Genomic DNA, 16,226 nt, shown 5'->3' on the forward strand with positions numbered 1-16,226 from the left:
ACACAGGTCTCATCAAAACATCATTGAAATATCTCAAATACATTCATCAATGAATATTTGTTGGCCAAATTATGGCTTCCGCTGCAGTAAAGGAGTATAGTTCCCATTCAGTGGCAGGCACTGACTATTTTAAAAGTGCTCTCTTTTTCCAAAGCATTTCAAATAAGTTCAATGGTCTGTTCCTTGTAACTTTCAAATACTGCTATTTTTTGCCTGGCCAGGTTCACACCTTATCTGGAGAAAGACACTGCTTGACTAGTTCATCATGGTGAAGAGAGCAACCATGCATGAATAGATGCTATTAAACAAGACACATAAGAAAAACATAAAGGCCAGATTTTCAAACAATTTATGCATGTGCAAAATGTGCATGAAATTTCAGGCCTAATTTACGATGGCAATTAATGTGAATGCCTATGCAATTCTGATAAAGTGAACTCACAAATGTGCCTAATTAATTGTTTGCACTTTCAGCCACCTAGTTTTAAAGCTCAACAGTGATAATCATACATGGAAATTAAGCATACACTAGCGTACCTAAACTGTTTGAAAATCTTGCCTTAAATACACAGATAAAGAAATAACCACACAGTACAAATGAACACATACTGGGAAGAACTAGGACCTGTGCAAGATATTATTGAAAATAACATGGGTTGTTTACAGCTACCAAAAAAAGAAGTCATTGTATATACCACATGATGCAGTCATAATATTTTCTCATCAGTCTGAGCAAAATACAGCTTGTTTTCAATTTAATTCTGAATTTAGCGAGACCAAATAAAGCAAGTCACATTGCTGTATAAGTTATGATCAGATTGAATTATTCAGTTGTGTACTTTCATGTCCTGTCCAAACTGTAGAAATATTCATGTTGCAGGAACTTAGTTGCAAAACAGAAGCCCTCTAATGCATTTCATAAATAGTTCACTTGTAAATAGGACAAATTGTGTGTTAACAATGATCCTGAACTGTGCTATTGCCCTACTAAGTCAGAGAGGGTAGAATGTGTTTAAAATATGATACGCTGAAAGACAGAACTATGTTTTAGGCGTGCGGTGGGTTTATCCTTTTGTAACTGAGCTTCCCTACATACTGGTTTTTCACAGTCTGTCCACTGGAAACAATCCATTTCACCATTAAGAAGGTACATTCATGCTGCTAATTGACCAAAAAAAAAAATCTCCACCATCGAATACATTATTTCTCTGCTTCTTAGAGAATGTTCCTTGTACCAAGTATGGTCACTATTTATGGACAGCTGGTGATTAGCTTGTGTAGGTATTTGGCTCCACCAGCAGCCCCCATATCTGCGCCTCCCCCTCCTGTCAGCACCTCCTGCCCGCCAGTGGCCCCACTGATCAGCGCTTTCCCCTCCCCGCTCACCACGATCAGCTGTTTCATGGCATGCAGGAGGTGCTGGGGGGAAGGGAGGAGGAGCAAGGGCAGGGCACGCTGGGGGAGGGAGCACAACAGGAGGGGAAGAGACAGAGTTAAGTGGCATCTTGGGGAATGAGTGGTGTGGGGGTGGAGAAAGTCTGTGCCTATGCTTGGGGGAGAAAGATGCAAGAAGACCTTCCCTCCCTTGCAGATACTGCTCAAAGTTCCCTTTGTGTGCCCTCAAGATGCACATTGTCCCAAAAGGGAATGGGAGGAGGTGGGGCCATATCCCTCATCTTCCATGCCCTGGGCTACTCAAGGAGAGATTGTGCTTTCTGAGGTACAGTCTTTGCCCTAGTGTCTCCTGGGCCACTGAGGCTCCATAATACCCACAATGAACTGTGATGGAGTGTCCACCCCACATAGGACTGGAAGGGTTAAGGTGGCCAGGTAGGCCTATTAACTTCACAGGCTGCACTTGGAGGAAGAGTCATGGACTGCAAGCAAGTTCAGCTGTGCAGGAATATGTGGGGCCTATAAAGGCAGGTAGCTGGAAACAGACAGGGAGTGCTGGGAAAGAGCAGTCACTCGTTGGGAAGAAGGAGGATTGTTTGGAGGCTGTAGAGATGTGAAGGCACCAGTCACTCTGTTGGAGGAGGGTTTGGAGCTGGTACACCTAGAGAGAAGGGAAGGAGCAGTGGCGGCTGGGAGAGGAAAACCCAGAACTGCTGGTTTGAAGGTCCTTTGACTGGAACCTGGAGTAGAGGGTGGGCCTGGGTTCCCCTACCAGCCACTGAAGGAGTGGCACCTAAGGCAGCGAAAGGGAAGACCGCCTACGACTGCTGAAGGAAAGATGTTGATATACCCCGAAAGCAGAGGGAACACTGAGTCACTTGGCTGGAGGGCTGAGTCATGAAGAGGATGCTGTGATTCCTGGAGTGAGAGAGGGGCTGCAGATCAGAGAGAGTGATGGTGTGCAACTGCGGGAATCAGTGTTGACCTGATGAGCTAATCCCCTGAGCCACCAGGAGGAGGTGCCAAACAAGTAGTGAGTGGTGTGCCACTTGATGCACGTGTCTAAATGGCACTGTTTGGCCTTATTAATACTTTATTAAAAGCAGCACTTTTCCCTGATGACCTCATGAGGTATTGGATTCCCTTCTACTCTTTCACTCTTCTATTTGTTTCTCCGGGCACTTTCCTCTCCATAGAATAGTCATCTGGGATGTCATCTGAAACACAGAGCACCACAGCAGCCATTAAAAATACCCTGTATTTGTTATGTCAAATATCAAGGAAGTTGTCTCTTTCCTATTTTAGATGTAACTAGTTGTGACTACAATTCTCCATCATAATACAGCCTGATCCAGAGAGTGAAGTCCGACTTCAGTTTGAACATGGATTTATGTTGTATTCCTGCCCTATCATGGCAGAGGCTGCAAATTTAATTTAGCTGGGCAAAATGATATATAACCTGAGTTTTGGTTATCCAAGCTGCATTGTTAGGCTATGACATTTCTGATGCCACACTTTCAATGGAAACAAAGAACACAACAGCATGGCAAGAAGCCTCCAGACATGAGTAGCCAGGTTATAAAATGGAAACACACCTAAAAGTTTACCACATAAAGAAACTGAATTACATAAGTTATTGTTTCATTCATTGTCTTCCTTTTGCAGATTTGCATGAATATTTCTTTGTTATTATAAGTGGAAGAAATCAGCCTTTTGCAAGAACTTGCTAGTAATCTGTTATTGTATGCCAAAATTCCTAGTGCAAGATTTTTTCGCAATCAGTGCATCAGCACAAGCTTGCATCACTGCCTCCAAAAAGACTCAGCCATGCAGTTAAATGCGTGCTCCATCGCTATTTTTCTCATTCATTCTCTCAGAGCCCTTAAAGAATCACACAAAATAATCAACGAAGCATGCTTTGTTGCTCCAGTACTGGTCATCTTTACTGTTAAATATTATTAGACTGACAGGCTCATCATAGTTTTAGCACCCTTCAGCTGACGCAAAATGCTATAAAAATATTTATAGTATTAATATAAAAAGGTCAGAGATGTGTACCATCTCCTCCAAATCTCTGAAGATTTCAAATGTTTCTTTAGGGATCTATGAATTTGTCCCCAGATTAAATTGTTCCACAGCACATACTGAACACGCAAAGCGATGATCTGTTCATTTTGAGATGATAGACCAGCCTGCAATGTTGGTTGAAAACTCATTGAAAATGGTGGGCAGAATAGCCACCTTGCAGTCAGGATAAACATAAGCAGCAGTTAAGGTCTTTTTGGAGTAAGCTCAAACACTAGGAGCTGCCACCCAAAACACAGCACACATGCAAAGCTGATCACGAGCTGAGCTGCATGGGCAGAGGGCTTTCACTGGGGGGCTGAAGGCAAACCTAGGGGGCTGTGTATTTGCTTGATGGAGCTGTGTGTGTCAGAGAGGGAAGCAGCAGAAATATCACAGAAGCAGACAGAGAAAGCAGCAAGGAAGCCTGAAGCCAGTCAAAGAAATATGTATAGTGTGACCATAAGAAAAACTAAGGCCTGGTCTACACTGGTGGGGGGAAGGGGAATCGATCTAAATTACACAACTTCAGCTATGAATAACGTAGCTGAAGTCAACATTCTTAGATCGACTTACCGTGGTGTCTTCACCTCAGTAAGTCGACTGCTGCCACTCCCCTGTTGACGCCGCCTGAGTCTCTTGTGGAGGTGGAGTACGGGAGTTGATGGGAGAGTGCTCGGGGGTCGATCTGGTGGGTAGTGTAGACATATGTGGATGCATGCGATCGTCGGGCGGGGGTCGATGTATGAGGATGGTGGGCAGCGGTCGATCCAGCGGGAGTCGATTTATCACATCTCTCCCCTTGAGTCCTGTACTCCACCTCCCTGAGATGCACAGGTAGAGTTGATGGGGGAGCGGCAGCAGTCGACTCACCGAAGATGCCACGGTAAGTTGATCTAAGTATGTCGACTTCAGCTACCTTATTCACGTAACTGAAATTGCGTAACTTAGATCGATTCCCCTCTCCCTTCCTCCCAGTGTAGACCAGGCCTAAGAGAGAAAGCTGTTGAGTAGAAGAGTGGCTGGAAAGAGGCCTGGAACAGTGAGAAATGAAACGGTTTCCTGTCTGATTCCCACTGTGTTCAGGGATACAGGACTTCATGTACGTTCTTTATAAATGAATAGACTGCATCAAAGAAATACTTGACTATCATCATTTTCTCCTCTTAACAAAACCAATCCACAAGATCCTGAATATTGGCTTACCATTTACAACAAAAGGGATAACAATAAGAAGCTTTGTTCATCTTGTCCAATAGTTGAGACATCTTCACTCTTGCACTCTCCTCCAATCCAAACACCTCTCATATTTATTAGGATTCAGTCTGGCAGGAAGTCAATTATGGCTGTCCCAACTAGGATGCAGTCGAGTAGCTCATAGAAAAGATCCCCTCTGTCTCATGACTGGAGATGAAACTAAATGAAAGAACCCTAGTAGTTCAAGGAATGTCTTTTCAGATTGTTAACTCTTGAAGGTGGACACTGAGTATTCTGTAAAAGAAATGCCTGTGCTTGATCTTATATTCTTACAGGTTCATTGTTATTTCTGAAGAATGATCATTCAGGAAAACAGAGGGAAGACCACATTATGGGTACTTATAGTAAACCTAGAAGAATATTTTGTTCCCCAAGTTCTTTAGGGTTTTATTTATCTTCTTAATTTCTCTATACAGTGTTTCATGCATATTAACACAGCTGCCCTTGGTATTTTTTGGATAGGCTTGCAAACTAGACCTTGCCCAGTTCACTGTCCACAAACATACTCAATTCCTGTCCACTATTATCTAACCCCTATGCATAGTGTAGACCTAAGGATTTAGGTAAGTCATAGCAATATGATTCTTTGGGATGCACCTCAAACTTAACAGACTTATTTATTTTACATTAAAAATGTGAAGGATTAAGTTCCCTCCCTCTCTACCCCACCCAGTCTCCTGATATAGAAGTGGATCACAGCAGCTAGGGTTGAAGAGAACAAGCAATCAGTATATAGTGCTTTACATTATCTAGGCTGTCTATGCAAGGTAAAGGGCCAGAATATGGGATTTTTTTTAAATGAAAGTTGGGATTTCCCTTTACAGTTTTAGTTCTTCATCATCAGAGGGGCCTGCAGTTCAGGGCTTCATGGGATGAAAGATCCATTGAGCAAGTTTAGCATGTGGTTTTCTTTTCTTCATTCTTTCTTCTGAGTGTTGGCTTTTGTACAGTATGCAAAACTGCTGATAAATGCTTGGTAAAGAACATAACATGTATGTCAATTATGTGACAAAGGACAATGTCTGCTCATGATGAATTATCTTTGTTCTCAGAACTGAAAGGCCAGCGTGGACCTTGAGTAGAGACTGTGGAGGTATTGAGGAAAAATTGGCTGTAAAGAGATGGGACTGTCTGAATGCAGCTTATCTTTTGTTGCTTCCATTTAATCACAGCTAAGAACAGAACTAACAAAGATAAAGATACAAACATATTTAGTCTGGCTTGTTTCCATGCCTCTTTGTCAGGGGCGGCTCCAGGCACCAGCACGCGACGCTCGTGCCTGGGGTGGCAAGCCACGGGGGGCACTCTGCCGGTCTCCGTGAGGGTGGCAGGCAGGTTGCCTTCGACGGCATGCCTGTGGAGGGTCCACTGCCCCCGTGGCTTTGGCGGACCTCCCGCAGGTATGCCGCCGAAGGCAGCCTGCCTGCCGTGCTTGGGGCGGCAAAATACCTAGAGCTGCCCCTGCTCTTTGTATATATGAGATAACTAATTTGGGGTTTTGACAACGTGTGGACTTTTTGTGGGGCCCTGAGAAAGTGCTGAAGCTGCTCACTATGTTCTTTGATTACAGTTCCTCGTGTTTTTTCTCAGGCTTCTATTCTTCTGTCTTTTGCCACTATTTGTTTTGTGGAAGCACGGGACGAGCACACACAATAACTCCAAACACACATAGCCCTTCACTACAGAATAACTCTCCTATTTGCCTTCTACACCACTCCACACAACTCTCCCAGAACAACATAAGTCACACAGAAATCAACACAACCACCCACACAACAACAATGAAAGGATCACTCTGAAGCCTAGACTGTCTGTTGAGTAAGTGTGACATGATGGAAACAGCTACAAGCATTTAGAATATCCCATGATTCAATCATCTCTGGTATTCATCGTCTGTTACTATTGGATTTTAAAATTCTCAGCCATTTCAGGGCTGGCTCCAGGCACCAGCTAAAGAAGCAGATGCTTGGGGTGACCAATACAAAGGGGCGGCACTCTGTCCACTATTGGGGCGGAATGTCTGGGTCTCCGGCGGGAATTCAGCGGTGGGTCCCTCAGTCCCTCTCTTCCTCTTTGAGTAGCTGCTGAAGTGGAAGAGAGGGAGTGAAGGACTCACCGCTGAACTGCCGCTGAAGAATGGAGCGGTCAGATTATTGAGCTGCCGCTGAAGTGCCGCCAATTGGCCTTTTTTTCTTTTTTTTTTTTGCCGCCTGGGGAGGCAGAAAACCTGGAGCTGGCCCTAAGCCATTTTCAGCTTTTCTTACACACTACATTATAAATTATACCCATATGACAGCACAGGCATTCAGCTACTAGTCTTGGAATATATCCCCAGTACCAGCACTGGTGGGCATCACAAATTCCAAAGGGTCCTGACTCCATGTCTTGAAAGTATTGTTCCAATGGGATCTGACAGCATCACGACTGGGTCTTTGCTCAGCTCATGGGGTCGTGCATTGATATCCTGCTTCTTACACACAGCTCATGACAATTCCAAGTTGCAGTATTTGAACAACACTGCACATGAAATGAGTGATCTGTGTGCTGCAGGAATTAAAAAAAAAAAAGAAAAATAGGAGAGTTGCCAGGATCGAAGGATCTCAGTATGATTAAAATCTATGATTTGGAAATAATGATGATTTATCATAATAAAACTGCACCACATGACTCAAAGCATTAAAACAATGACTGTATTACATGGGCAAAGTACATGATATCAACCGCAAATAGAGCAGCTGAGCATGCCAGGCTCACATGAACAGAAAAAAAATGTACAGAACAAACTGCTACTGAGCCCATAAACAACAATTCTACTTAAAACAAGTGGCACAGTCTAGCTAGATATGAATTTAATTTTAGAGATCCCAATTTATGTCACTCCTGGATGTTGATAGAACCTTTGCTACAGTCAGAGGCAATTATTTTTTCCTCTAAGTTTCATTGAGTTGGATACGCAAGTTGTGTAAAATCACACTTCCTAAATTATCCTGTTGACTTCAGTGGGTCTATTCATATTACAAATATCAGTTGAATATAAATTAGTGAAGAGACCCAAAGCTTGAAGTGCTCTGTTTTTAAATCAGGCCACTCCCATAAATATCATGGGGAAGCTTGTCTGAGCAAGGACTTAGTAAAAATAAAGACTTCTGAACTTAAATATAGCAGCAGAAAATATGTGCAAATACTTTTTCATGAGGGTAACCTACCCACAAAATTTTCCTATCATCACCCTACTTCTGCATAGCTTCTTCCTGTGACTTGCCTGTCACACTGAAAACTTTTAGGATGCACTTTCTAGGCGTTAAGCAGCATAAGTTCTGAGGTTTTTGTCTTGCAGCTTTATCACAGGCCACCAGGCAAGAACATTATTATCTCTCTGTCCCAAACCAGTGCCATGGTACAACTTCCAGCTGAACACAGAAGCAGAGGCTGCTTCAAAATACGGCTTCTTCAGGCAAATAGACAGTAGGGATTACCTCTTCTTGGAGATGAAAGTTTCACCTTCATTGTGCTACTACCTCTTGCCATCCCAGTGAGGGAAAAATCAAAGATCTCAGGAGAATATAATCTTTTAGTCAGGTATGCCCCCAACCCTCAAAGCCATTAGGCAAGCTATGGTGCATTTATCTGGCCAAACAGCTTAAAGAAAGACTATAACTCCAAATGCCAAGGCAATTTAAATGTAGCAAAGATATTTCTGATCAATGCGAACAACAGTGAATGCAGTTAAAAGTGCCAAGATATTAATAATGATTCCCTGTACCATAGTTACAAAGTAAATAATCCTAGAATTGGTAAAACCTCATCAGTTGGAAGGAAGATCAAAGAAAACTTTAACTGTGCTTTCTGTAGTGAATATTTAGGGTATGTCCAGACTACTCACCCTATCAGTGGGTAGCGATCGATTTATCGGGGATCGATATATAGTGTCTCATCTAGACGCAATATATTGATCCCCGAACGTGCTCCCAATCGACTCCGGAACTCCACTGGAGTGAGCGGCGGTAGTGGAGTCGACGGGGGAACCGTGGACGTCGATCCCGCACGGTGAGGACCTGAGGTAAATCGATTTAAGATACTTCGACTTCGACGTGAATAGCGTAGCTGAAGTTGCGTGTCTTAGATCGACACCCCCCCACACACAGTGTAGACCAGCCCTTAGATCCTCTCCCTCCCTTGTATTTATCCCTTTAATGTATTTATACAGAGTAATCATATCTCCCCTCAGCCTTCTATTGGTTAGGCTAAACAAGCCAAGCTCTTTGAGTCTCTCTCATAAGATAGGTTTTCCATTCCGTGGATCATCCTAGTAGCCCTTCTCTGTACCTGTTCCAGTCTGAATTCATCTTTCTTAAACATAGGTGACCAGATGATATCTCACCAGTGTCTTGTATAATGGCACTAACACTTCCCTGTCTCTATTGGAAATATCTCGCCTGATGCATCCTAGGATTGCATTAACCTTTTTCATGGCAATATCACACTGATGGCTCATAGTCATCCTGTGATCAACCAATACATCTAGGTCTTTCTCCTCCTCTCACTTCCAACTGATAGTCCCCAGCTTATAGCAAAAATTCTTGTTGTTAGTCCCTAAATGCATGATCTTGCACTATAAAATTTTATCCCATTTCTATTACTTCAATTTACCAGGTCATTCAGATCTTCTTTATGATATTCTGGACCTCCTCTGAATTGACTATTCCTGCCAACTTTGTGTCATCCACAAATTTTTTTAGCACACTCTCACTTTCTGTGCCAAGGTTAATAATGAGGATGTTCAGCTTTTTGCAGCATCTGAGCTCTTAGATATTCATGCATATATGAACTTTAGTGGTACACTATTTCAGCTGAATGGAGCAAAAGGTGCACCCCCTGGCAGCCCAGGAAAATTTCCCTACCCTGTCTTTGAAAGTCACAGGAGGCTATGTCTTTAGGGAATAAAATATCCCTTCCTGTTGATCCCTGGTACCTCAGTAGATTTTCTGCAGCTGAGATCACTGAAGTATTATGTCTCAGGGCAACCTCAAAGGGAGGACAGGGACATATGCATTTAAATAATAAGGGCCCTTATGGCTACAAGGTTACTACAATGTTATTACTGATATTTTGCATGTTTGCATATGCTGTGTGAGTATATTCATATCCTGTACAAACACTACCAGTTAGTAGGGACCCATCTTGTTCACCAGTTGCAACAAGTTCAACATTTGCTCTGAGTTTAGGAATGCAGCCTTATTGATTCTTGTTCTCACAAGACTACAAACTTTTGTGTACGTTGCTATTATGATTGAAAGTTGCTTACAAACCGTGGGCTGGATCCTCAGCTAAAGCTGTACTGTGCGCAGCACTGGTCAGAGGGCACAGAACTGCACACTAGCACAATGGGGCTAACATGGTTGTGGCCTTTAAAGGCTACATCGCTTGAAATGTTAAATAAGAACAGGTGGATTTGGTGGAACAAAAGTAGCATAAAGTTAATATTGGCGCTAGGGCAGGTGTGGAAAAGTATAATTTCATTTCATGAAAATTTTTGAGGTTTTGATACTTTTATTTTGCACCAGAACAGAACCAAGACCTTTCCAATTTATACAATAAAAAGCGAGAGACCCATGCTAGTATAGCCAATTGCCTGATGGTCAGGTGACTCACCCGGGATGTGGGAGAACCAGGTTAGTACCCTAACCAATTGGCTGTTAGGTTTTGAGGGGTTTATTCTCTCTCTCTCTCTCTATCTCTCCTCCCCACAGACATGAGGAAACCTTCTCAACATTAGTTGCACTCCTCTGATCTTACTGGTGCTGTTTGCATGCTGATACCCCAGGGCATAATTAAAATAGACATAGGACTGAGTATGAAACTGGGAATTAGTATGGCATAGGGGTATGTTGGCCATGATGATCTCTCTTTTTTTCCAGTCATACTTCCTTTTTTCTCCTACACGCTGACAACAGAGCCAGCTACTCCACCTGCAATATGACACCAGAACACCCCACCTACCCTGTGGTGATCATTCTAGGACTGAACAGACCAGCCTTAGAGTCAGATTGCACCACCAGTGCAGTGCAAAGTAGTCACACCACATGGGAGGATGCTGAATCTGTATTTATACACTAGATAGGGCTAGAACCAAAATACCTGCAATCTGCTATTCCTTCCTGATGGTCAGAGAACAAAGCAATAATGGGTGAATGTTTTCACAACTCTTCATTTCTGTTTTACATCAAAATTTTGCAGTTAGATGGAACCAATACCCCCCTGGCAGCTTACATACTGTACCTGCAGTTAGAACAAACAGCCATAAGGCACTATGGAAAATAGGGATGCCATTCAGTGTGTCAGCCAAGCAGGATTGCAACACTCAGTTGCTCCTAGAAGTTTTTATTTCCTAGGCTGTACTTTCAGGAATGTCGTTAAAGCTATGGTTGGTGCATTTAATTGGTGTTTGGAAAGAAAGAAGGTTAATGTTACCTGCTTTGCTCTGGCTTTCAGCTTCAGGAAAGACAGAATTTCTTTTCTTTTTCCAGAGCCAAGATTGTGATGCCAGTGGGATATTTTCTTCAGAAGCAAGATACGATGCTAGGCGAAAAAGAAAATGTCAAACTCTAGGGTTTTTATTTAAAGTTATAGTAAGATTTTTTTTATTTATTTATTTATTTTGTAAAATAAGACTAGGGTTAGTTAATGTGCAAAGGAATAGAGTAAAAAGAGAGAGGTCAGAGGTATAGCATGTAATATACAGAAGATCACCCAGGCACTCCTATTTTTACGATATGTCATACTAAAAAAGCAAGGGTAACTCAGTGAAATTTACGAAATACCTTTTAAAGGTTCTTTTTATCATTTTTACACAGCATATATTTACCTATGTAACTCACTGACAGAGAGATAGGGGAATGGTCTGAGCACAATATGGGGAAAGAGCAACTCCTGAGTTTCAAATATAGCTTTGCCATTGCCTTCCTCTGCTGTCTTGGGCAAGTGTCTTTTGTTCTCTGCCTCAAATTCTAATCTGTAACCTGGGGATAATATTTAATTCCACAGAGAAGTGACAGTGTTAATTTGTTATAGTCTTTAAAATGTCTTACAGATGAAAATCACTCTAGAGTGATCATGAACAAGTCACCAGTTACCACACCGTGGCATGTATCATTACTCTTTCAGATATCACTCTAAGGTAACTTGGTAATTGCTGACATTTTAATACCCTTTATAAATGCTGCATATTGGTTACACTTACACTTCACCAAACAGTTTGATAAGATTGATAAAAGAATAAGGGTCAAATCCCTGTCAGGTGCATGACCCAGTTGGGTGGAGAAGGGAATGTGGCCTAAAGCCAACTGATGCTCCCTGAGCTGGTTCATCCCCCTGTTTGAATTAGACCAATTTATATGGTGCTCTAACCTATGTCAGATGGTAACAGCCCTGTTACACAGCCAGGGATTGCTGGAACACAAGGTGCCCTGCCTTCTTACATTGACATGCACCTAACATTTGAAGGAAGAAGTGTATGGCGGGGAGGGAGAGGGGGTTACTTCATTCAGTACCTCTGTCTTGATTCTGCATGTACATTGTTTAAGCTAGTTATGCACAAAACTAAATTTGTATATGAAGAGAAACACTAGAGATGATAAACTCTAATCAGTTTCACCTCCTCTGCCAACTATCTGGATATTTCATCTGCATTGCCAAAGAAGGGAAAGGCAGATACAACTCATTACATTTGTGTATGTTTCCTGTTGGCATTTTGTGACATCTATTGTGAGTCAATCTATAGTAGGATGAGACTTCAATAAAGTGTTTTCATGTGCATCACTGCCAAAAGTACAAACAGATATTAGTCTCTCAAACTTAACCAATCTCCTTATCTGGCAAATATTTAGTAAATCAGGAATTTGCTGAAAACACATCAGTTCAGTTTTCTGTGGGGAGAACAATTTAGGCGGGGCTGAATTAAGACAGCACAGGGACCTAGCCACACCCCAACAGTTGGGTCTTTGTAAGTATTCCTCATTACCCTGCACCACAGAAGCAGCACCATCCCCCCACAAGGTGTGGTGGTGGGAGGGGCCCACAGAAACTGTCTGCAATCATGGCAGGAAATTAATCTTTGGGCAGGCTGAAGCCTCTTTCCAGTTCTGTATATGAGACCTACAACACCACTCAATCCTATGGAAGGATGCCTCCCTCTGTTCCAAACGAGAGTTCTATAGGGAGGCCCCTCTTGCCACACAAGCAGATGACTCTGTGTGTGTGTATGTGTGTAGGGGGAGCTCCTGTGTGCCAGCTCACCAGAGAGCATATGTATGTGTGGGCTTCCATCCTACCGCTCTGCTGTGGCGGACGTGGCAGAGCCCCCCACCCCGAGGGCTTTGTCAGAGTAGTAGAAATGCCTCTCTCATCAAACCCTGTATTGTTTGGAGTGTTGATGCAGTTCCTTGGCTGCATGAGGTGGAGATACCCAAAGCTCTGTGCTCCAGTGGTAGAACACGCACTATGCACACAGAAGCCTCCTCTCCGATGCTGAGTGGCAACCCTGCCTCCCACAGAGGTGCTGCAGAAAATGAGGGTGGTGGGTCCCCAGCCTCAGGGTCTGCTCTGGGGGGGCCCCAAAGAATGGCAGAAGTGTCCCTTAACACTGACTTGGTAGAACCACCACACTGTGACAGCAGTAGTGGCAGTTGGCTGGAGAGGAGGGAAGCCCCAGCCTGCTTCTCTGCTCCTCCTTGACTGCCTGAAAAATGGGGAGTGGCAGTGGCAGCTGAGGAGATGGGAGATGCCTAGCTTCTTGAGTAGAAACAGCAACAGCTGCAGTAAGTGGCTTCCTATCCCATTCCCCAGTCATTTGAACAGAGGTGGCACCAGTAACCAGAGCCACTTGGTCCTCCCCCATGTGAGAAGTAAAGGAAGTGGCATTTGGTTTCCCCTACTACCATCAGCCATGATGATTCCTCCAGCTAGTTCTCTCCGTGAATGGAGTCCCAATGTGTTGTAATGTGCAGCCTGGTGTGAGGAGGATTGAGCAGGGAAAGACATTTTCCCTCCTTCTTGGCTCTGGATGGAGCAGCTACTATAGTTCTTGTCTCTTGTGGAGCAGACAGCCTCATGCAGCTAGCCTGCTCCTCTGTGGTCCACACTGTGCATTAGCAAGCCATCAGATTAGGGTGTTAAGACATACAGTTATTGTGCCGAGTGTTTACCCAAGCCCTGGCCTCTATAGGGCATATATATATATGAGCCCTAAAGAGGTCCCCACTCTCTCTGGGAACGAATGACTATAGATATGCCATCCTTCATCTCTTTCTTTTATACCTTGAAGTCATTTGATGATTTCCCTAATAATTCTTTCAATTGGGGGTTTGCCTCAGGGTGGATAAAAAATAGTGCTTAAAAACAAATCTGATTTATTTACATAAAAATAAACCCATTTAAAATTAAGTGTGAAATTATGAAAACCTATGTTCCTGCCCTACACTTACTGTAATCTATTACAATCATTTAAATTGAAGATAAATATTAAGCAGGACTTATTTGCTGCTAAAGTTTTAAAAAAAGTCAAACTGAACTGGTGGAAGTCACTGGCTAATCATCTGGAGAAATTGTTGAAGAGCTAAACCAGTTTTTGACAGCAATAGCCTCTTTTGCAAGTGCAGAGAAAATATTTTATTCATTTTATATTATTCAGCTAGTTTAGCTCAATGACTAGATCATTCAAAATTGAGAAACTAGTGAGAGTAGAAGAAGCAGAAAAGCTTGTTTTCCTTTTCCAAGCTATGAATAAAAACTGGGTGTGAAAGGAAGAGATTTGTTAGTTCTAAAATCTTAAAGGACATGTTGACCAGAAATCAGTTGAATTCACTAACTGCAAATATATGCTTTGTTTAATAAATTATTTTTAATACAAAATACATTTTGATAAACTTGTCTCTTATGTATCTAGCACATTAGGATAGTTTTATTTAACTAATAATAAAAATAAAATGCAGTTTTTGAGCATTTTAATTGAACTGAAATTTCCATCCAAATAGAACTTGACACAAATCACAAGTAAAAACTTAATCAGCTAGTAAATAAGAAATTATGATTCACTGTTTTCTAACACAATGAAAATGTAAAAATTCACAATCTGAATAAATATATCTTAAGCTATATAATTGCTTATATAAATGTGTATAGATATAGCGTATTCTCCTGGTTAGCAAAAAGAAGCACCAATGTAAGGATAAAAGTTGTATTTAGTTGTGATTCAACATGTTTTAATGGTTTCCAATCAATGAGAATCAAACTTTCTTCAGGAAAATAATTAAAGTACCAATGTCAAACATGATTAAAATCAGTTATTTAAATAAAAGTTTCCTTTTTTGATGGCTTAAGTCATATTAAAATTGGTGATTTAAATCACTTTGATTTCAATCCATCTGACTTGACTTGCTTACATTATCACAAACTGATCTTCACAGCTTTTTCTGGAAGGAATATTAATATGTGAGAAGATCTTTGAACATATATGTCACAATGTTCTTTCACATATCCTTTCCCCCTCACCCTCTTTCACCTTGGTCAAACCATATTTCTTCACTGACAGTTCCTGAGCAACTCAGCCTTGAGCAACTGCCTTGCCCAACAGCATTGCCTAATGGAATTGACTAACAATGTTGCTAACCTCATTCTTCTTAATGGCTCCTAGTCTCTGAGATTTTTCTGAGACAAATATGAGGCATTAGAGCTGATTGACTTCTTAGCCCTGTGATATTAAAACTCATTCAAGTTACAGGATCTTCCAAAATTCTCTTATAATGAGAAAGATACACAAATGTAGCTAAAATATCAATCAAAAGCCTAGTATCCACAAATAATCCTACAGGCCATTACCTTCTACTTACTTCACAGCTACACATTATTCCTCCCTGCCCTTTGGCAGGGAGATGCACATAGTACTTGGCTCCAGGGAATCAAATTAAAGTTATACATATTTCTGCTGTAAACAGCAGAACCACCATAGCAGTGATGGGAAATATACAGCTCCAAACAACTTTCCTTGGAAATTCTATGTAGTAGTGTAATGTTATTTGGGGAATGAGAAAACTGACTCCATTAACATTATAACAATGTTTCACATTTATATAGTACTTTACATATTCAAAGCACTCTGAAGGCATTGAGAGCTTAATCCTCACAACCACCCTGTGAGAGAGATGAGCAAATATTATTAATCCCAAACTTCTCATGCCTGTTTTATTTAGGTTCAGCTGCCTGAGAGTTCAAGCATGAAATAATGCATTAATACCCCGAGTGCCACTTATCTGCAATCTTTAAAATATTTAGTGATATAGATACTTCTAAGCAAATTGTGTGCTAACAGATGAGTGGTATGTATCATTTTAAAAATGTTTTATTTATAGAAATGGGGAGCATGTGGGTGTTGGGGTGTTACAGTGTATTCACAATCTGATCTCTCTATTAGGATGGAGCAGATTGTTCCCCTCTGTGTCAGCTCACAGAGCTGG

The 16,226-nt window shown here is 41.9% G+C and overlaps 1 protein-coding gene across 1 annotated transcript in view; it reads right to left on the reverse strand.

Annotated features, from left to right (window-relative positions):
• Positions 1-12,291, reverse strand: part of LOC127047307 (uncharacterized) — a 28,854-nt gene extending 16,563 nt beyond the window's left edge. Inside the window, exons 1-2 of the mRNA XM_050945431.1 lie at positions 12,267-12,291; positions 11,188-11,295 (exon numbers count right to left, since the gene is read on the reverse strand). Coding sequence (XP_050801388.1) covers positions 11,188-11,295; positions 12,267-12,291 — 133 coding nt within the window. The remainder of the gene's footprint in view (positions 1-11,187; positions 11,296-12,266) is intronic.
• Between the last annotated feature and the right edge of the window lie 3,935 nt (positions 12,292-16,226).

This window comes from Gopherus flavomarginatus, chromosome 3 (assembly GCF_025201925.1).
Source record: "Gopherus flavomarginatus isolate rGopFla2 chromosome 3, rGopFla2.mat.asm, whole genome shotgun sequence".
Lineage (NCBI taxonomy): Eukaryota > Metazoa > Chordata > Testudines > Testudinidae > Gopherus > Gopherus flavomarginatus.